Genomic DNA, 23,574 nt, shown 5'->3' on the forward strand with positions numbered 1-23,574 from the left:
CTGGAAAATACTGAACAGTATATAAATTTGGTTATCTACTCCTTTGACAAATATGTGTTGAATACTGGTGCTAAACACTGGCATATAGCACAAAAGATGATGTGCAGAATGTTGCACTTCTTGAGTCTGCATTTTAGTGAAAAATTAGTAAATGTTTAAGAATTTCATCTTTACTTGGCCAAATTATGTTATTTTTTGTTACTTGAAAGAAATAAATGACAGTGAGGTACATTTAAAGGAAGAATTTTTCCTTCTCATACTTCATTTTTAAGGAGGGATGTAGGCTCAGGCATTATTTTCTTGTTTACTTATTTTATATTTTTTCATTAACGATGACACAAAGATTTAAATATTTACAGTTCACAAGATAGGTATATTAAAGATGTACAGTAAAATAATTTTAAACAATATATGACTACTTAATTATTCTTTCCTCTTATAGAGTCTGGTTTTTGTCTTAAACAAAATTTGAGGAATGCACACTTAAAGTTTAAAAGTGTGGAATTTATTAGAAAGGTGTTTTAGAAGAGCTGTTTCTTTTGATTTGAATAGAATGGATATTTTCGGGGGGCAGTTCTTTATACATTGTGATTTAAATTGTTTTGTAAATGAAGTTCAAAATATTTGTCTTTCAGATCTTGACTGAGCAAGTATGTACTCAAGTTGTACATAAACCACATCCAGAGCCAGATTCTACAGTGAAAATTCAGAATCCGAGTGAGCAAATGGCATTCTTTATTTTTATGTAGTAGTTACATGGCAACATATGAAACTAAGAAAGTGATTTCTAATTGTTTAAATCATTATGGTATTTATCTAGTTCTTGACACAGTTCATCAGAGTGCTAAGTATTTAACTGAAAATTAGTAAATGTGGTACATATCTTAGTTGGAGTTTTAAACCGTTAAAAATCCTTAAATCAAGTTTGTTTGGTTGTTTACAGTGATTCTTAAGGTGGTGGCAACTTTGTTAAAAAACTCTACACCAAGTGCAGAACTGATGGAAGTTCGTCGTTTGTTTTTATCAGATATGATTAAGCTCTTCAGTAATAGCCGTGAAAATAGAAGGTAAAAAATTTGAATACTACAGTAAAACTTTTATTCCACAATTAATTTATTTGCTCTTTGTAACTTTCAGTCTATGTCAAATAAGAAAATTTCAGATCTTTCTCATATTGAAAAGTATTCAATCCTTAAAAAATGCATTATGTGTTTCTTTGATACAATTTATATTCAGTATACTTTATTTTTATATTCTATTATTTAGTTTATATTTTAATTATATACATGAATATAGATATATACAAAACTGTACTAAAATGCATTATGATACCTCTTTATTACCTTCTATACCTTAAATGTATTTGTACTGGATTTGTCTATATTCAGCTATTTTACTATTTGTCTTATGACTGATTGTTGTCATACTTTTTGTGTGTGTGTGGTACTGGGGATTGAACTCAGGACCTTGCACTTGTGAGGCAGCCATGGTGCTGCTGAGCTAAATATCCAGCCCTGTTTTCCTACATTTTAAAAATGGTGAGCAAGGACATAAAATATAGTCTGAAGCATGAAGCCGTATCTATGGTTATTTCTTGAGCATTTAATTTACAAATGTTGTCTACTGTATATGAAGCACTGATCTGCATATGATAGTCTTAGTGCATGATCATAGTACAATACAACGGGGAAGAAAATCATAAAATATTGATCTATAATCTATGATATATAAAGTGCAGTGTGTATACTGAAGATGTTAAGAATGTAGGAAAAAAATGAATTGGACTGGGTTAGCTAGAAAGTGATTCTGAATAATAATTAGGATTTTTCCAAATGAGAAACAAACGTTAAGTTATAGAATGCATAGAATTGTTTTTACACCTCATGTTACTTAAATCACATGATAGTTTCACTATTGTACTCAAATTTCAGAATAATAAATTCTAATTTTAGTATTTTTAATTATTTTTTTTCATCCTTAGATGCTTACTTCAGTGTTCAGTGTGGCAGGATTGGATGTTTTCTCTTGGCTATATTAATCCTAAAAATTCTGAGGAGCAGAAGATCACCGAGATGGTCTACAATATCTTCCGAATTCTTTTGTATCATGCAATAAAATATGAATGGGGAGGCTGGAGAGTCTGGGTGGATACACTCTCCATTGCCCATTCCAAGGTAAAAAGGGAGTTAATGTTTTACATCAAATTCAGCCTTGAATTAAATGGCTACTAACCCTCATCTGGTGCCATCTTGTGGATAGTGTAGATTATTGCAGTTTCCTTTATTCGATTTTTTTTTTCAGCTTTAATTGAGTTTATTGGTACATTTTAGGGATACAGTACAGTTAGATTCATTGTATTCCATTTTTTTTTCCCACCTCTATTATATGGTTAAGAGCTTGAAAGTATGTAGGTCGTTTAATTCAAAGTCCAAGTTTGTGAATTAGGGATGTTAAGTACTATATCTGTTTATGGCAGATGTGATAAATTGAGTTTGAGCCAATTGCTCTTTTAATTTAAGCTTGCATATTTTTTATAAAAATATTAATGAAATACTCTTATACTTTAAAACTAAAGTATTGAAAATTATTTAGTAATAAAGCAATTTAATTATTTAATGATATTTTAAATTGTATTATCATCTTTATTTTTAATCCTAAGACTGTGTTTTGAATATTATTTGATCTTTGGTAAAGTTAAGTGAATTAAAATAAACTAGTTCATACATATCAGAGCCTGGACATTCAGAGTTAGAATTTCTCTCCATCTTGTATCATAATAGAGGAATCCTCCTTTTAAATATTAATATCATCTATACCTCTAATCAAAGATTTTGGACTTTCTCAAAAAAATTTTAGCAGAGCTTTTAAATCCATTTAAATATAAATGTTGTAATATATTGCCATTGTGCATTTATTACGTTTTAATTATTTTGAAAGTAGCACACAAAAAGGTATTACAAGTCTTGGTACAAAAATATGTCTTGATTATTTCTAAATAATCCTATGTGAAACTATCAAATTCAAAGTATCCTATATAGATAAAACTGTGATTTAGCAGTTTATGAATATATATGTGTGTATATATAATTGTGTGTGTGTATATATATATATATAGATAGCTTTGTGTGAATTATTTTAAACAAGGGTTGTAGGTATATATATGAAGACTAGATTGTGAAAACTAACATAATATTTTGAATATTATATATTATCAGATGACAGTTCCTTCGTTAAGCTTAAATAAATGTATAAGAATTAACTGTCAGATTGGATAACACTGAAATACTTACAAAAATTATTGGTAGTTTTTCCTGTATGTTTTTGGCCAAATCATATAGTAAATCATATGAAGCTATACTTGATTATTTTCAATACTTAATAAAACCAAACACTTGTTTTAGGATTCATATGTACTCATTTGATATCTTATACTTCCTTGTGCTCTTGTAACTATCACTGACATAATTTTATTTGTATTACGTTTTTCTTCTTGACATATAAAGAATGCTTCATTGTTGTCTTTACTTATTCCCAGGTCACTTATGAAGCACATAAAGAATACCTAGCCAAAATGTATGAAGAATATCAAAGGCAAGAGGAGGAAAACATTAAAAAGGGAAAAAAGGGGAATGTGAGCACTATCTCTGGACTGTCATCACAGGCAACAGGAGCAAAAGGCGGAATAGAAATCCGAGAGATAGAAGATCTTTCCCAAAGCCAGAGCCCGGAAAGTGAGACAGATTACCCTGTTAGCACAGACACACGGGATTTGCTCATGTCAACAAAGGTGTCAGATGATATTCTTGGAAATTCAGATAGACCTGGAAGTGGTGTACATGTGGAAGTGCATGATCTTCTAGTTGATATAAAGGCAGAAAAAGTGGAAGCAACGGAAGTAAAGCTGGATGATATGGATTTATCACCAGAGACTTTAGTGGGTGGAGAGAATGGCACGCTTGTGGAGGTAGAATCTTTGTTAGATAATGTGTACAGTGCTGCTGTTGAGAAACTACAAAACAATGTACATGGAAGTGTTGGTATCATTAAAAAAAATGAGGACAAGGATAATGGTCCATTGATAACATTAGCAGATGACAAAGAGGAACTTTCCAATAGCAGTACATCATTTCTCTTTGAGAAAATACCCAAACAGGAGGAGAAACTCCTTCCTGAACTTTCTAGCAATCACATAATTCCACATATTCAGGACACACAAGTACATCTTGGTGTTACTGATGATCTTGGATTGCTTGCTCACATGACTGGGAGTGTAGACTTAACTTGTACACCAAGTATAATAGAGGAAAAAGAATTCAAAATCCATACAACTTCTGATGGAATGAGCAGTATATCTGAAAGAGACTTACCGTCATCAGCTAAGGGGTTAGAATATGCTGAAATGACCACTACAACTCTGGAAACTGAGTCTTCTGGTAGCAAAATTGTACCAAATATTGATGCAGGAAGTATAATTTCAGATACTGAGAGATCTGACGATGGCAAAGAATCAGGAAAAGAAATCCGAAAAATCCAGACCACTGCTACAACACAAGTAAGTTATAAATGAGTCTTAGAAATAAACAAAAATGTATTGAATAGATGAATTATTAGCAGCAAAGCAGAAATAATTTCTTACCTGTTTCAGCATGTTTGTATTTTTTATGATAGTAATTTATAAAATTGATTAGTGTGATATATATAAAGTTTAAAATGCCTGGATTATATTTCAAATTCTGTCACACTGCTCTGTGTAACTTTGGTTAGCCTCTCTGGGGCTAAAATCTTCAACAATTTGTTGTATCGCAGTAGAATATGATCTTTAAGATGTCTCCCAGTTTCTACCATTTTGTAACTGACTGCAGTTACACATTTCCTACTTAAGATCTTCATTCTGAATACTTTAGTTTATTTTAACCTTTTAAGCTTCAGGCCCAGTTTTGTTCTGTGGATTATAGAAGAGAACTTGCAGTCTATATTGAACTGATAAATGAAGGGGAAGGGAAAAGGGAACTATTATTTATCAAGAGTATACTATATTTTAGGCACTGTGAAACATATTTTTAGATTTAATCTTCACAACAACCCTATGAGATAGGTACATGGCTGAGAAAATTTGAAATTATGATACTCGGTGAGGATCTTCTTTACAACTATGTGATAGGAATTTTTAATGAAAAAAATGAAGATCTTTAGGCCTGGTAATTAGAAAGTGTTCTCCCATTTTGGCCTCAATAGAATAAAGCTATAAACAGATGATGTTTTCTAATAAAGATTTAATTGTTGAATTTTGTATTGTTAATACCTCCTTATTTTCTAGGCTAAGAATATGTTATGATTAATAGGTTAAGAAATTATAATTGAGGGCCAGGGATTTAGCTCAGAAGTCACCAGCACAAGTTCCTGAGTTCAATCCCAGGATATATATAATTAATACTTTTACCCTTATTGATCAAGGCTTTGTTTTCCTCTACTATTTCTACCAGCCATTTAATGTTATTGAAGGTAAATTTCATTTGTTTCCATTGCAGTTATGTTATAAAGACTAAACTATCCCTTACTGGTGGCTTTGTACTCCAGTAAGAATCCTTCATAATATATTCTGTGTGTGGGAAAGTTATTTTTTTCTTTGTCCATTTTTGTGGCAGTTATACCCACTGATAATTGTCATGGATGGGCATATTGAATTAGGTATGGATTTTTTTTTTTTTTTGGCACCGGGGATTGAACTCGGGTCCTTGCGCTTGTAAGGCAGGCCACCGAACCACTGAGCTAAACCCCTGGCCCTTAGGTATGGATTTAAAACAAAACAAATATTGTGTATTATGTATTGAACATAGTAATTTCTAGCCATACCTATTTTTCTTTGGGAGTTCATAGGCATTTTGTCTTATTTTCTAAGTTATCAAATGCATATGCTTAATTTAACTGTTGTGAATGAAATAGACTTTGTAGTTAAATTCAGTCTATTTAAATGATGTTTCATGTGTTTGTAGTTACAATGAATTGATAACATATATTCAGTATTTCATTTTGTGCATGCTCACTTTCTAAGGAAGTCATTCATGTAAGTCTAATGCACAGAGCCTATAACAGGGCAAAGAGAATCTGATTTGCAGTGTAAACTGCTGTCTCAACCTTAGATATTTGGTTACCTTAACTAGTTTCTGGAATATAGGCGCTATTCCACTCTCAGCCTCGAAAGAGGTTCCTGTGCAGGAATTTACAGGTGAACTTTATACACTTTATTACAACTACTATGTTCATTTTTAAATCAAGACTACCTTTCGTATTGCACAACAGTTTACCTTTTCTTCTTTAGGCTGTTCAGGGTCGGTCTATCACACAACAAGACCGAGATCTCAGAGTAGATTTGGGATTTCGAGGAATGCCTATGACTGAGGAACAGAGACGCCAGTTCAGCCCAGGTCCTCGGACAACAATGTTTCGGATTCCTGAGTTTAAATGGTCTCCAATGCACCAACGGCTTCTCACTGATTTGCTGTTTGCTTTAGAAACAGATGTACATGTTTGGAGAAGGTAGAACTATTTCTTTTTTATAAATAAGAATATTTTCGCTTAAGAAAATGAATGTTTTTATTAACTGGTATTAACTGGCTTATAAGTAATTTATATCATTGAAAAATACCCACAAATCAAGTTTATTAAAATAATTAAACATTTACATTTATGACAAATAAATGTTTTTATAAGGGTTATAAGGACTAGGATCAATAGGCATGTAACAATTTAGGCTAAAGGCAATCCAAAATTATAAATCTAAAATTGTTTGTTTTATATAAAATGATTTATATATCAACTTGGATTTATATTTCTGTATTTTATCTTTTCCTATTAAAATTAATACCTTGTAGCAAATTCATTCTTGGTATCAGTATTATGACATGTAGTACTAAAATAAAATCTCAAATCATACCATGACACATGCTTTAGAGCCTGAAATGTTTAAGGTGTTAATGGATATCAATTCAAATATAATCACTTAACTAATCTACATGAATTAAATCATTATCTTTTTAAATTTTCAATTTAATTTTTAATAGCAAATTATGAGAAATTGTTTATTGTACATATATGTAGATTAGGAAATTGATAGCAATAAGTAACAATACAGCTGTCAGCAATTTACCTCTGTGACAGTCTCAGGACTGGAGCTGGCTTCTTGGCTTCTCATTTTCCTTTTAGGATTCAAGGGGACTGCTTAGTTGCCACTATCAAATGCACATATGAAACTTGGTTAGGTTAAAAGGGTAGTCTTCTTCCATCTTCCTCTTTTTTTATTCTCCTTTATTTTTTTTTCATTTTCCTTTTCATCTCATCTACTCTTTTTTTCTTTAAAGAAACCCTTCAAGAAATTTCTCCCTTAAAATCCAGCAGGATCATATGTGCATTTATAAATGAATCACTAACAGTAGGGAATGGCATGTATCTATCAACCAGTATTGATTAGTAAAGCAGTACCTGAGGTTAGGACAGCCTTTCCTGTATCCAAAATATCTTGATAATAAATAAAAATCTACAGTGTTTCAGCTGGGAAGATTATTTTTAAAGTACTCAATAGAATCTGTCATTGCAAATTTTTACTTTTGATTGTATTTGATCGATTTGTTCTTAGGCTACTCATTTTTATTGCTAATATTGCTATAAGGTAATTCACCAAGGGATAATAACTACAGAAACTAAATACCATGAAATATGTTACGGTTAACGTGAAGATCAATATATGGAGAATAAATAATGTAATTTACTAGTAGTAATATAAGTAGCCCCTGGGTCAGTGATACTCAGCTTTCCTTCCATCAAAATACTGTGTCTGTTTTATTTCATGTATACTTATGAAATTCTCCAAAGAGAATTTTATGTAATCTTAAAAGAAATGTATACTAGCTCATTTTTAGAGCAGAGGAAATTACCTTGAAATCCTTGAAATAATATTTTCAAACTAAAAAGATGAAAATCAGGGCTGGGAATTTAGCTCAGTGGTGCTACTGCGAAGTCTCGAGTTCGATCCGTGGTACCAAAAAGATGAGAATCATTGACTTATGATTGATCACAGGGTAATCTCTCTTTTTCTTTTTTTTCTACTAGAAAACAGTTCATATTTTTTATGGGCACCAGCAAAGCAGTGTATGTCTTTTTGCATCTATATTACCTGTGTTGCATAAGAAAACCATATTACTGACCAGTCTTTTTTTTTTTATTCATTTGAGTTCTCAGATTTTCATCAAGTTTTTTGTACTTGCTTGTCATGTCACTGGTGTGACTAACAGTATACATTTTTGGTATGCCCGGTGACACAGGTGAGGCTGCAGTAAGGTTATGGACATATTAAGTTTCCTAAAAGTTTAAAACTTTCAGTTAAATATTTGGTTGTTTTACCTTTCAACAAAAAAACTACAAGACTTAGCAAAAATAAGTATTTTTAGTTGAATTCATTTATTTTTACCCCGAGTTAATATACTTGGACAGAAAACTCCGCAGAGATGGATATTTAATCTTGGGTGATAAGATATTTCAGTTGCAAATTGTTTACTGATAACTCCATTTTAAATTTGTCTAGCTCCTCTCAATGTTCTGAAATTAGTTTTTACTTTTAAAATGTTATTCTAAATAAAGTAAACCTCTTATTCTTAAACCAAGGAAATGTTCATTTGTGTGTTTTTCTGCTATTTTAGCCATTCTACAAAATCTGTGATGGATTTTGTCAATAGCAATGAAAATATTATTTTTGTACATAACACAATTCACCTCATTTCCCAAATGGTAGACAACATCATCATTGCTTGTGGAGGAATTCTACCTTTGCTGTCTGCTGCTACATCACCAACTGTAAGTACTTTGCCTCCATCTAGTGGATGTATTTTGTAATTACCTGAATTGAGCATTTCCCTAGAGCCGAATATTATAAGTAGATGGATTTTAACAAAATTTCTCCTCTGGAAACTCTTTAACTATTTGCATTTATTTATTTATAAATGTTGGGTTCCAGACAAGAGTGTTTACAGAAATATTTCTCAACTAATTTTGATGGGTAGTTGTAGAAACGCCATAATTTATATGATTTAGCCTTATATTTTGTATATTGTATATTTATATTCTATATATATCCTGTCATATATATTCTGCCTGTATATATTCTTACAATAAGCTATTTACATTCTTATTTAACATTCTTATCTGACTTTACTGGTTCAACATTTATTTTTTTAAACTTTGCCTTGTCTATTTGCTTATATATAAAACTATGAAATGTATTACTATGATAAATTTGAAAGCATTAATGTCAATTATGTGTGCCATTGAAAAATAATAAATTGGTACTGTATTAACTTTATATTTTAGTTTTAATTTTTAAAATATGTTTGATTCAAGGCTTGGAATATATTTGAGTGGCACAGAAAATCTCTTGCTTTGTATTTGTTAGGTCCCATGTTTGATACTGACCACTGTAAAGAAACAGGACTCCATAGCTGTTTTTTGAGATAGGAATTAATATAGAACTCTATTTCCCATATAACCTGTGTTCTTATTGCCATCCTTAACCTCAGAAAGAAACCTGCAGTTTTATTAAGATGTCTGTTGCTTAGTGATGAAGTGTTTCCAAATTAATCTCTGAATTTACTTTGCAATTTACAAGCTTCTGCTGCATAACTTCCTTCTCACTGTCTTTTTGTCATTGTCTCTACCACTGGAGCAGCATTGAAACTTAAATTATCAGCAGCAACAGATTATATACTTCACACATCTCTCCCAGCCATATACAACTGTTTCATCCGTGAGCTTATTCCATATATCTACAAAAGACACAAAGTCTACTTTTTGAAGGAGTCCAACACAGGGTTATACTTAAGGCTTTAATGAAAGTAGTAGCTAGGTCAAGAAAATGGAGCCAGGAAAAATAAATAAATAGTTGATGATGTATGATAAATGTAGATATCCTGAGATTTGTATAGTGTCACTTCTCTATGGTATGTGTTTTTGTTTCTTCTGGTAAACTATACAAAATTTTGAAAAAAATTTGAACATATATTTTAATATTGAGATAGGAAGTTTTTTTTTCTTTTCGGTTTGTTTTGTGCTATAAATTATTGTTGTCAAAAAGTTTTTAAAGATTTTGTTAATATTTACCTTAAAATACATATTGAATGTTTAAAATTTGTACAAAATAAAAATTATCTTTATATAAAAGAGATTAGTATTAAATCATTAAATTTTGCATAGGTTTGACATCTGTAATTACTAAGTAATCTCTCACCTTTTAAAAGCAAAAGAGCTCTGTTCAAGATGAAAAAAATTAAGTAATGATATAGATTCTCAATATGATCTATATACTATTTCACCACTCAAATTTGCTGATATTTAAATAAGGACTGACATTTTATTAAAATAAAGATACTGACATTTTAAAGTTTGACTCCAAAAATTATTACCTGTGCAGTTTTGTTCCTGGTAGTGTGGAATTTGAAACTACTGATTGCCTAAACTGTTCTCAACGGATTGGGAATTCATTTAACTGAAGAAAGTTTATTGTCTCCGCCACTACATTTATGTCATTTTGGTCCATTAACTGATTATGCCTATGCCTGGTTGTACAACGTAACTGATTTTATGCTCTTTAAATAAACTGCTTTCTTAAAAGAAACAAGCAGAACCTTTCTCCCACTTTATATCTGATAGAGGCATGGTGGATACTAACTACAAAGAGGGAGGGAGGAAGGTGAGAGAGAGAGAGAGAGAGAGAGACAGAGAGAGAGAGAGAGAGAGAGAGAGAGAGAGATTATACAATATTCTTGCTGAATGTTATAATGTGACAGAGAAAAAATTAGGTTGGAGGAGGTTTAATAAAAAAGGAAAGTAGGGCTGGGGATTTAGGTCAGTCGTTTCTCCGCCTGCCTTGCAAGTGCACAGGACCAAGTTCGATTCTCAGTACCAAAAAAGAAAGAAAGAAAAAAAGAATGAAAGTAGAACAGAAAATATGGACTTTTCGAAGTTAGATTTAAAATGTAAAAAGTCACAAGAAAATTGGAAGAGATAAGAGGAAAAGGAAACATTGGCAACATACAGATTACCACAGGGATATATTATTTTGTAAATGCCATTAGAATTCAGTTCTAGATATATAAAGACAGATAGAAACATTTTGAAGTTAATGTTTTAGTGTTGTGATCATTTTATTTTAAGTATATGGAGTTTTTCGAAGTGTTCATATGTTATGTACCAATGTGCATCTTACAAATAAATCAGAAAAATGATGCCTATGGTAGTCAGCAAACTTTTTTACATGGGTTAGGATAATAAACATTTTAGGTTTTGTGGGCAGTAAAGCGTCTGTCCCAACTACTTAATTCTGCTATTGTAGTGTAAAAGAAGTCATGGTACAAAACCAAATGGCATATGTGTGTTTCAGTAAAACTTTGTTTTTAAAAACAGGCAGAGATACAAGATTTATACTATATATTTATACAGTACAGAATGCCATAGTATACTGAACACTGACACAGGACATTAGTGCCTTATAAAATACAAATGCCATGGTGCAATGACATAGTATGAGAACTGTATTGCTTATTACTGATCATTAAAAACTCAATAGAATTTAAATTTGTTTTTTCTATTAAACAAGAACTTGAGTTTGACTTACCATTTACTAAAGTTTAATGTTTAAAATAATTTCACTGAATATTCTTATCATTATATTCTCTTAGAAGACATAACTTTTTACAGTCAGTGGTACTCATTTTTTGTCATTTTTTATATTTCTAATGTTGAACTCTATTAAATTTTGTAAAGTAGAATGCTCAGTATTCTTTATATTCCCTATTTTTAAAAAATGACCTAATACAAATTCAGGAATATGTCTTTACATTTCTCAGAATAAGTATGGACCCCAGATGATTGACTGCTTTTTAAAGGCAGACTCAGAATGATCGTTTTGAAATCATGATTTAATGGAAGGTGTTTGGGCTTTACTATAAAACAGACTTGCATTTTGAACTGGGCTCCACCATTTACTAGATACAACCTCTATATTGATTCATTTGCTGAAAGGGATTAATTATACTTACCCTTCAGGGAGTTTATGAAAATTAATTTTTGTTATATATGTAAAGTACACTAGATAGAGTACACTTTTAATCAAAGTTTTCTTTCACTGAGTTCCCTTTGGAAATATTTTGTTTCTTTTGGGTCTATTTGTATCAGGATAGAATAGTCTTCCTATTTATGAAATAAGTGTAGTATATTCAAAATGCTGAAACCAAATATAAAATGTAAGATAAATGTAGTTATTATGGATGATCCATTTTGATAGCAAAATGCTAAAGTGGCATAATTGTCATTTCCATGGATTTGGTCATAGAAGTCGTCTGCTTTCTGCCTCGAACCATACATTAATATGACAATTTGTACTAGAGATAACATTTGTGTTTTGCTGTTGCAGTATCATCATCCTTAAAAAAAAAGTTTGAATTATTTGCTACTATTTGTGAAGAGATATTTTAATGGAAATTTAAAGACCAAAAGAATATAGTTCTACATTGCTAATATGAATAATGAACACTCTGAGCTTAGTATTCTTGAAGAAGCAACACTTCATTGTGGTTTCACTTTATTGTGGCAATTTATTGTGCCTAGATTATTTAAAATCATATGTAGCAGAGAATATAAATTACAAAAATAGCTTTAAATTTCTAAATTAAACCAATAATTTTAACTTCAATACTTTGGAAAAAATAGATTACTTAATATGTAGTTTTGTCCATCTGTAGTTTGGGGAGAAAACATTATGTTTGAGATTTTTATTTTTTCGAGTTAATGTGGCCAGAACTAGTCAGTGGAATCCTCTCATTTTTTTTCTCTACCACACTGTACAAGTTGCTCATGAATGGCAGCAGAGAATTGGAGAAAAATAAAATGAAGCAAAGAACATGGATAAACTTCAAACTGCATAATCACTGTGATTATAATTTCACCATTTTGGTGAAAATTCTACAACACTGAATGTTTACAGTTGAATTCGTAGTCATATGTGGTTTAATTTTGTCTGTCTTAGAAAAAAACAAACAGGCTGACATTTTTTGTTTTCCTAATAATTTCATAATCCTAAGAAGGAATTCAAATATGATGAGAATGTTTTAATTTTAATTAATTATTTTAAATTATCAGGGTGTATAGTTAATATATTTGAAAAATTAGTAAGTATACTATTGGTTTTGCTCTTATCTCTTAGAATTGATCAGGCTGTAGTATTCTTAGGATGCTTTTTTACATTTTCCAGTGGATATACCATGGAAATAGCATATTTTCAAATTTATACTTACAAATATTTGTTGTCAAAAATCAGACAATAGGAATGGTTGCTACTAGTGTGAAAATCTTTTTTCAAATTAGATATAAATAATAAAGACTCTGAAACTTAGTATATTATATAATTATCTTAGTCATTTATAGGCCTAATTTAGCATACCAGTGAGGGTTTTTGGTTTTTTTTTTGGCAAGGAAAAATGGTTTTTAAGTGGAATCATTATATATTTTCCTTTGATATGTAGGAAGGGTTCTGAATGAGGAAACAAATTATAATATGACTTTCTTATAGAAAATCCTAGAAGGCTGGTAGAAATAGTTAACCTCCCTGAATTATTTCCACTTAACTCACTACTGAGTTAGGGCTTTTGCAGAGGCATTGTATTAGTTCATTTGTTAAAATGTTTCATTAATCATCTAATGGAAAAAGATATTTGTTTTGTAAAAGAGAATATGCATACTTTCTATTATATGAACTATATGTATATATATTATTTGGGCAGAGTTACTCAAAACCTGAATTTAAGTGTAAATATTTCATATTTAATCACATGTAATTTATAAAATGAATATCTTTCTGGGAAATTTACTTTTAATAATCAAATATGATTTTAAATATATTATTTTGTTTCAATTTTACATTGTATTTTTATTTAATTTTAATAATTTCCTTTTCTTGTACTTTTTTGGTCTGTTGTCTGTTTTGTCTAATGCATGTCCAGGGTTCTAAGGTTAGTATTACTTCTGCAGTAATTTTTAGGGTTTTAGTTTTAAATTTTATTTTTACTTCTTTATAAATTTTGACTTGCTTGTATTTTGAGTTTCCATATCATCTTTAATATTAAGGGCTAGTCTTTATATATTTTAAAGAATCATTAAAATAATTATTTTACTAATACAATGATGAATTGTTATTTTATTATTGACAATAATAATGACACTCATAATGAAAGCAATATATTACAGTCATTTGTACAGTCAGATTTAACTAATTCCAGTAAAAGGAAATAGGATGAGATATCTGTTATTTTTCTTCTTCCATACCATGGATCAAACTCAGGACCTTGTGCTTGCAAGGCAGGCAGGTGCACCACTGAGCTAAATCCCTGGCATGAGATATCTGCTTTTTTTAAGATTTATTAAAAAATGTGAATGATACTTACTTTTAAGTACTATTTTAAAATCTTATGAAGTGCTTATATAACATTTCATCATATTTATGAATTATTTTTATACAGAACATAACAAGAATTCTCTTTTAGGTTATTTCTTAAATAAAGTAAGAATGACTTACTTTAAGGTTTAAATTTTTAGTAAAAAATAGGTTTCAATTACATGCTCAATTGAGAAATTATTTATAATTTTGCTTATAGTTCACTCATTTTGAAATTAAAGCACATTTTGAAAGTTGGAGCTAGAGCTTTGAAAGTTTGGAGCTAGACTCCAGAACAACTTATAAGTAATACCACTAGCAAACAAAGATAGATATAATTTCAGTAATTCAGTTTGAATAAAAATTTCTTTGAGAACACATCTCTACATATACTAAATTCAAATAATTTTAAAGCATTTCAGAATGTTTGAGAACAGTAAGCAATGGCTACATCTTCCATTCAGTTATAGAAAAATTAAATTAAAATAGATTTAAAATGAAGGTTTTGCTTTTATTTTATAAACTGTTGCATCATGCTCAGATTCTTAATTCATGGTGCTATGTATTCATTTGTGTATGCTGTGCTACATGTCAAAACTGTATTTGAAATGTTATATATCCATGAAGTGTTACTATGTAAAGAATTTGTGTTTAAAAATTTAAGAAATAAATTAATTTTAGGCTGTGGATATTGCATTGGAATAATGTAATCTACAATTTAAAACTACAAACAGAACAACTATTTCTAAGCTTAGTTTGGAGAGAATAGTTTTAATCCTATTTTGTTGGTAAATGATCTGAAGAAAGGTTGTAACATTTCATACCTTATTTTAAATGAGATTTAGTTATGTAGTAAGTACCTATTAGTTTAGAAGAAATGGCCCATCTCCTATTAAGAATTTTTTTTAGGATACCTCGCAATCGCTGTGTTCCCTTGACATTTTCATATTAATTTTCCTGCTCCTTCCAGACAGGAAGAAGTTTAGGTAAAATGATGTGTATAAATAATGTCAAAACAGAACATTCAATTAAAACAAACCTATTACCCATGCTTACATTCTAGTTGAATTTATCATTTTGGTTAAAAAGTAAAATTAATCATTATGGATATTGTGGCCATTTTAAGCAGTAGTGTTTATAAAATTTATAATACAATTTTTATTTATAAAGAATTTTGTAATTTGTTTTGTTAGGGGTGGCAGACCACCATATTTATTATACAGAGGTCTTTGGTAGTAAAACATTGAGAAAATGAAACCTAATCATAAGGAACTCAAATCATTAAAAATTTTTATAGTACACAATGGAAAATAAAATAAGAAATGTTGCCATTGCTTATAAAACTCCAAAGCTCTGCATTTTAAGAGGCAGAATACTTTGGAGCATTCCCTGTGAAGGCATGAAATTAGATTTTATCACAGACAATATTGTAGTGTAAATATAGCTTCTAATCTAAAATACTACTGATTCTTCTTATTGCTAGTGTTTCATAAGTCACAAATTAAGTATCTAGAGGAATTAATGATGCTCTTGATCATTTTTACCCAAGAATTTTATTGTGCATATGAAGTATACCTAGTGGTTTCAGTTTATTCTAAAATGGATAAGAAATTATAATTCCAATTTGACAGCCATCTCATCTTGATGTCGTGAAATCAAATCACCATTTATCATTTGTATTCATCATTACACATATATAGGAAAAGAAAAGCATAGCCTTTTACAAATTAGAATAAGGATATTAGGAAAGAAATGTCAGTTTTATAAATTTTTTAAGTAAGAAAATCAAGCCAATTTACATACATGTGTAGTTACCTCTAACTATCTTTGTAGAATGATCTTAAGTTAAAATGTAAGGTTTATTTTTTTTTACAACTAATGACATTTAAAACCAATATTTATTCTATAATGGTCTTTTTAGTCAAAAATAATTGATAGATAAACTAAATTTTTGATAATCAGAATTAGTTTTTCATTTATTTTATTACATGTATTAAACTCTGTGTCCTTGTAATACCTATTATATCACTTATATTTCCTAATTTTAAACAAAGCTTAACTCTTCTACTTTGTTAAAGACGGAATTGGAAAATATTGAAGTGACGCAAGGCATGTCAGCAGAGACAGCAGTTACGTTCCTTGGTCGCCTGATGGCCATGGTTGATGTACTTGTGTTTGCCAGCTCTCTAAATTTTAGTGAGATTGAAGCTGAAAAAAACATGTCTTCTGGAGGTTTAATGAGACAGTGCCTAAGACTAGGTAAGTCTGTTAAGAGTAGCAGTATATTTTACATAACTATTAGAGATTACTTTTATGCAGCTCTATAGTACATAAGTATTGATTGGTATAAGTTTCAGATTAATATGCAACCTAGTTATCTTCTAATTTTTCAGAATTAAATTCACATTAGAGATTAATGGCATTTACAGCTTTTTATCATTTATGACTTGAAATACCATCACATATGTTACGTTAGATTTAAAACCTGGAGGCAAACCTAAGCAGGCAGAAAGACTTATTACCACTGAGTGCAGTAGCAGGTCCAAGGTTCTAAAGTAAACAGGGCAGCAGCTTTTGTGCCTAGGGTGGGGCTTAGGCCAGGAAATAGAATGAGTGGAAAGAGGAAGTTAGCTGGCTTTAAATCTAGAATTGAAGTTAGGCTGCTGGTGGTGGGGATAGGGAGCTTTAAACTAATATTTCAGCCTTTTGTATAGAGAAATAGTAAAAAAAAAAAAAAAATTTAAAAATTAAGAATAAAATAAATATAAATTGGTCATTGTTGGCAACAGGGAAGGGAAGATTGGAAATGGGTGGATCTTCACATTTTTTTGACTACTTTCTGTTGGACATCCTTTATGATTATGTGGGGCTTGTTTGTTCTGTTGTCCACCTGGCATTGCTCAGATGAAATGCCTCATGGTGCTAAACAGGAATGGTCCCACTGTCCTGGATCTTGCTTAGGTTTTGTGTCTGTTGATAAGCTTTGCTAGAAACTGAGAGAACTGGTCACTTTTCTCAACCTGGTGGCTATTTCTGAGGGTGTGTTATTAGGAGAATTGAAGTAAGTGCCCTTTTTTGGCAATTGTAATCAGTTTTGAGGACAGGGAAGGATTGGTGTTGGTGTCTACATTGATATAGGGAGATAAATAAGCTAAGGTATATGTGGGCAGGCAGAGACAGGATTGCTGGCAACAAAGGAGAAAAGATACCTAATTGGAAAAGGCAAATCTTGAGATGTAGTGAGAAGAAGTTGTAAAGTACAGTATAGATGCCAGGTATTAAAGAGCTTGCCTCACTTTTCCAGGTCATATGCTTATGTTCAAGGAGGCCTCTGTTATAGATTGAATATAGATTGGAGGGTTCAATGTTGGTAATGTCTTATGAGAAGACCTTAGAGGGTTTTGAGTGATTAACCTTAGGAAAGAGATTGAGATTGTGGGTGGTCTAGAGAAATGGAGGGGTTGAGTGAATGTTTTATTTATCTCAGATGAGATGTCATAATTGACATGATGAAATTGATAGTTTTGGAGGTTCATCATAATGGTTTGGTTGCATTGAGAAGTGTTTTCCTTGAAGGAACTGTGAAGTGTTAGTAAATGTAAAGAAAGCTTTATATAAGAGGGAGGTGTAAAGAATTAGGAAACCAATAATTGGGTGGGTATTTCTAGAAAATTTAGTCAAAGATTCTATGTTTAGGTTATTGATTATTTTCTGTTAAACCATGTTAAATAATTTTTGTTTGTTCGATGTCTTCTCTGCCAGATAGTTTTTAGTTTTTTACAGATTATCTTGGTTACTTTTCTCATCTCTGAGATAAAATATCCAACACCCGAAGTTAAAGGAGGAGAGGTTTATTTTGACTCATGGTTCCTAGATACTTTAGTCCATAATCTGATGATTCCAAGACAGGTTGACATGGCAGAGGGGCATCATAGAGGAGAAATAGTTCATGGTAGGCAGAGGACAGCAAAAGGCAGCAAGCAGCAAGTGATTACAGCAGCCCTCTTTAGGGCATGTAGCACTCACACCTGAGGTAGGGCACCCTTAATCCTAGCATTGCATCATAAATCACTTTAAAATCATCATAAAACCCCACCTTGACTGCGTGAGGCTTTGTGGGTACATCTAGACACAAGCCATAACAAGGAGACAGAACAAAGATGAATTTTGGGGTGGTTGGAGGGCTAAATTGAAATTGTCCATAGTGGAGTGGGTAAAGTCTCTAGACAAATGGAAAAGAAAATCAGAGACAAGTGTTCTAGTGCCTCCAAGTAATCTCATGGTAGTGGTAGCCACAGGAGGTAGTGTTCTGCCTCCTGAGGGGCCAGGCTAAGGGGACAGTTGCCCAGGCCAGGGAGGAACAAGACTTACTATTAGGATTTCAGGACAGACAGAGAGATGGAAGAAAACTCTAAAATCCTCTGGAGAAGACCTAGAGATTCACTCAAATGCAAAGAAATGGCTGCCTGGATCACAGAGGATGGCTGGAGTTGTGTGAAAGGACAGCAGTGGCAAGAGTGGATCTGTGACTTCACAAAGGCCTTGGGGGTTTTGTTTTGGCTAACCAAAGTGTTAGATTAGATTTAAGACTCAGAGATGGCTGATGAAGGCACAAAGATTTATTAGCACTGGTACAGCATATGTTGAGGGTCTGAAGCAGAGACCTGACTAGAAGGTAGGGGCAGAATTTGAGCCAGAGAATCGAATGAGGAAGTAAGCTTGGTTTTAAACCTAGAATAGAAGTAAGGCTTTTGGGGATATAGCGATAGCTTTAAGCTAATAACATATATTTCACATTATTTTAAAATCAATAAAAGTATAACATTTTTAATGAAATGATTTTAATTCAAGTTCATTTATGAGTCTTTTTTTTTTGTCATTGGGAATCAAACTCAGGACCTTGTGCTTGCGAGGCAGGTGGTAGAACCACTGAGCTAAATCCTCAGCCCTATGATTCTTATTTTGATAAACTAATATTAACATTAGTGTTCTCAGTCTACAAACATGACAGATAACAAAAAATATAGTTATATACATTATTCTAGAAGGATGAAATTGTGTATTTCAATCTCATTGTTTCACAAAATGAACATATGTCTTCAGTAAACATTGCTATACTTATGTTGTTTACCTTTTGTGTTACAAAGAAAATTAACATTTAGAACTCAGCAAATCTGGATGAGCCCTCCAGTCAAGAATTGTTCTTCTCTCTTTTTACCTTTCTTAGAGGGAAAATTTATTTAATCTACTTAGATCTTCAAGCAAGCAAAAAGCTTATTATTTTTATACCTGCCTTAGAACATCAGTAGTACAGAAGAAAGCAAGGCAGGAGATAGGAAGTCCCTGATATGCATGCTTTTTACTAGTAATTTTGAAAAAGCACAATGAAAAATTACCCATTGGTAGTTACAGGGAAGTTTTTTATTCAAGGAAGTAACAAGAAGGGGAAAAACATTAGATTGAAACCTTATTTTGTCTTTTTAAAAGATAGACAGGTTGAATTATTTCATATTCATTCTAAGGTAGAGATTGACCACTTTGGGATATCTCTGGAAACCAAGAGGTGTAAGTTAATTTCCTAGAAGCCATTATAAACGTTTCCATTGGCATTTAATAGGTTGAACTTGTAAAAAAAATTTAAATATTTTTAAAATAATCTGAGTATCTCCTAATCAACATTAATTGAGTTTTTATTTCTAAATATAAGACTTTACTACTAATTTTAATTTTATCTTAAAAGTACCTAACAGATTTAATTGTTGTATCATCCACAAGAAATTCTTATAAGTGAATAATAAAGCAAATATTTATCACTTCTTTTGTGATATTTACTGTTTTAAGCACTGTGCATATATTAATTTAGTTAATCATCATAGTAGCCCTCTAATGGAAAAGTTATGTTCATCCTCAACTTACTTATGAGAAAACTAAAGCACACCTAACATTACATAACTCATAAGTTGCAAATTCAGGATTCTAACTCAGCTGTTATGATTCAAAAATTTGTGTAATTGGTTACAATACTTTACTAATTTTGTAAAATAAGTGAACATATTGAATGCTGACTGACAATAGCTGTAGATTCACCTGCCATGAAGAAAGGTAGATATTGGGACTTGTGAAACTTTAATGTGCTTAAAATGGGAAATTATGAAGTGATACTCAACAAGATAGTGAAATTAAGAGCAGATACCCTGTTATTAAAATTTTTAAATCAAATATGAATTTTAAATTGTCATAATTTTTATGAACCTATAGGATTCAGAATTGGGAAAGATGGAGGGAAGTAGAATAAGGAAAGATGTATTGTGGACTGCAGAGTTCCTGTTAATTGTCTTTTTCCTTAGCTGGCTAATAGTATATGAGTATTTTACTTTTATTTTTAGCTCTATAGTATATATTTTATATACTTTCATTATTGTCTTTCATGATTTTAAAAATATTTATTGACTTTAAGAAAATAGTAATGGATGAAGGAAAGGAAATAGGAAAATAAATACACTAACAAATTTTTCAGTGCATCAAAGTCAACAACTTATGTTTAATATGCTTTTGATTATTTAAATAGTTTGTTGTGTAGCTGTGAGAAACTGTTTAGAATGTCGACAGAGACAGAGAGACAGGGGAAACAAATCTTCCCATGGAAGCAGTAAACCTCAGGAAGTTCCCCAAAGCATGACTGCCTCAACAGCATCAAAGGTAATTAGCCATATTCTATGTTAATCTGATTTAACTGGAAAAAATATTTCAGTTTATGAGAACAAAGCTACATAGCATGTATAATCAGACAACTCTAGGCTTTGGTGCTGGCTTCTCTGCTTCATGATTATGTTACCAAGATTACTTACCTGTAATTACCTGTCTTTATTATAGACTTTTTCTAGTTTATGAAAAGAATACCATTTTGTTTTTAACTTCTTAAGACTTTTACCTAAATGTTTATCCTAATCTTTTACTCAGATAAAATCTGTTCAACTCTTTGTTTTAGCTTAAATTCAATTATCTTCGGGAGATGTATTTTGACTTCCTCATTGCCACAGCAGTCTAGGACAGGTTGCTCTGGTATTTCCATAAAGCCCAGTTTTTTCTCTTATCACTCACTATACTTGTACGTAGATGTTTCATATAGATAGTGTAATATTTTGCTCAGTAAATGAAATAGAAATTTAATTGATTTTATGTGTTCTATGTCTTCTGCAGTTTTCAAACAGATGAGCCTAATATTTATCATAGCTATTGGTTGTTTGCAGTGTTGCTACCTTTTTTTTTCATTATAGTCAAGGAAACAATCACAAGATAGTTTGACTATATATCATTTTACTACTCACAAGACTCCCAGGACTTTCTCTCTATTGCTTGGCAAATTAAATATTAATGTGTCAGCAATCTACCTCATTTTATTTGTATAGACTTTAAGTAGACGTATTAGTTACTAGAAGCAATGTCCATGTGTTCTACATCTTTGTAACTCTTTAGAGCACTGGAGTATATACACTCAGTATAAACTTAGGAAATAAATAAATAAATAGATATTTTGGGAAGCTTAGATCTCAAAGGTGTATATACTTTTTTTAAATAGATAATAGGAAACCTTTTGAGATTTTTGAGTCAGTTATTGGCTGTGTGGGTGAAATATGGACCGAAAAGCCCATGAAAGGAAATTTGTAGTGATTTAAAGTAGTTAGTGTCTCAGGTCTTTTTGGCAAGAAGTTTGTCAGTGAAAAATGGGTAAGTGCTGGATAGAAATACTAGATCGGAGTTGGTAACAAATCACATTTCAGGGCAGGAAATAGATAGACTTGAGTAACAAGGTTGTTTGTTTGTTTGCTTTTTTCTTTTTATTTATTTTTTCTTTCCTCCTCATGTTTATGTGGCATTTTTTTAATGAGAAAAAAACACAGTCTTTTTGTATGGTACAAAACAAACAAACAAAAGTTCCCTGCTACTAATCTTCATGGAGTTGTATGAGTCACAAAACTTTATGAAACCTCATTTGTGTACTGTAGAAATAAAGTAGCCATAATCCAAGCTTGTCCTATCATATCTTTATAATGGTCAAATTAGGGTAATCATTATAAAATATAAAATAGTATATTTAAGTATTTCTAAGTTTTCCATCTGTACTCTAAATAATGCATTCGTTAAATCTTTGTGGAATAAATATGATTAGCCTATTTAGATGGTTTAGCGGAGTTTTACATAAGTTAAAATATCATGTAAGATCACAGAGTTAGTAAGTTTTTCATTGTAGTGAAAACAAAATAATTATCAAACTTCAAATACCACACTCTTTTTGCTACTTTGTGCTACAAAGGAATCAACCATTTTGATTTAGAAATGAAATGTCATGAGTGACACATATAGAGAAGTAGAAGTTAGCATTTTTTTTGTCACAGCAACGAAAAGCACATATCATTTATACATAGGAATTACATAATTTTCTGGGAATTGTTATTTATTTAAAATTCATTTTTGTTTTATTCACAATTCTGTTTTGTTTTTAAGACTCCCTTGGAAAATGTTCCAGGTAACCTTTCTCCTATTAAGGATCCTGATAGACTTCTTCAGGATGTTGATATCAATCGCCTGCGTGCTGTTGTCTTTCGAGATGTGGTAAGTTAAGTCTATTTGGTTTCTCTGAGAAGAACTTACACTGTTATTTGTATAAAATAATTTAAATTTTATAATTAATCTGTATGTTGAAACTAAACTCCCTGAATTTGTTGGTTAATTCTGATTTTAAAATCATTGAGCCTTAAGTTTCTCTGGAAGTTTTTTGATGTTACTTTTTAAAAAATGAAATGAAATCCTAATGGAGTAGGGGTAGCCCTGAAAAAGTATAATTTACTTTATATTATATCACCTTTTATTATTTCTTGCTCCATATGTAGGTACTGAAAGCTTTATTATTATTCAGTGTTACTATATTATGGATGAAAGGACTAGGTCATTAGGTATTGGTGGTGATTTTTTGGTGTGTAGATTACTTTTTAAAGAAGAATCTGCCTGTAAAAAATATGTATTATCTATGAAAATTTGAATTCGAAATGTAGCTTAATAATGTTTAAGGGAAAAAATAAGCGAAGATTTTATGGAACCCA

General features: G+C 31.0%; 1 protein-coding gene and 1 long non-coding RNA gene across 6 annotated transcripts in view; one reads left to right on the forward strand and one right to left on the reverse strand.

Annotated features, from left to right (window-relative positions):
- Window positions 1-23,574, forward strand: part of Nbea (neurobeachin) — a 680,165-nt gene that overhangs the window by 161,860 nt on the left and 494,731 nt on the right. For 2 of the 3 annotated variants that reach the window (XM_010623923.1, XM_010623924.1), the window contains 10 exons: window positions 636-717; window positions 944-1,067; window positions 1,982-2,174; window positions 3,536-4,552; window positions 6,320-6,537; window positions 8,694-8,847; window positions 14,043-14,051; window positions 16,552-16,732; window positions 21,042-21,172; window positions 22,979-23,086. In XM_010623923.1, coding sequence (XP_010622225.1) covers window positions 636-717; window positions 944-1,067; window positions 1,982-2,174; window positions 3,536-4,552; window positions 6,320-6,537; window positions 8,694-8,847; window positions 14,043-14,051; window positions 16,552-16,732; window positions 21,042-21,172; window positions 22,979-23,086 — 2,217 coding nt within the window. Of the gene's footprint in view, window positions 1-635; window positions 718-943; window positions 1,068-1,981; window positions 2,175-3,535; window positions 4,553-6,319; window positions 6,538-8,693; window positions 8,848-14,042; window positions 14,052-16,551; window positions 16,733-19,078; window positions 19,149-21,041; window positions 21,173-22,978; window positions 23,087-23,574 lie in introns of those variants that run through there. The other variant, XM_010623926.3, reaches the window with a different exon arrangement.
- LOC117284600 overlaps window positions 1-23,574 on the reverse strand; it is a 192,835-nt gene that overhangs the window by 78,878 nt on the left and 90,383 nt on the right. The window lies entirely within an intron of this gene.

Source organism: Fukomys damarensis, unplaced genomic scaffold (assembly GCF_012274545.1).
Source record: "Fukomys damarensis isolate Sample0158 unplaced genomic scaffold, DMR_v1.0_HiC HiC_scaffold_38, whole genome shotgun sequence".
Classification (NCBI taxonomy): domain Eukaryota; kingdom Metazoa; phylum Chordata; class Mammalia; order Rodentia; family Bathyergidae; genus Fukomys; species Fukomys damarensis.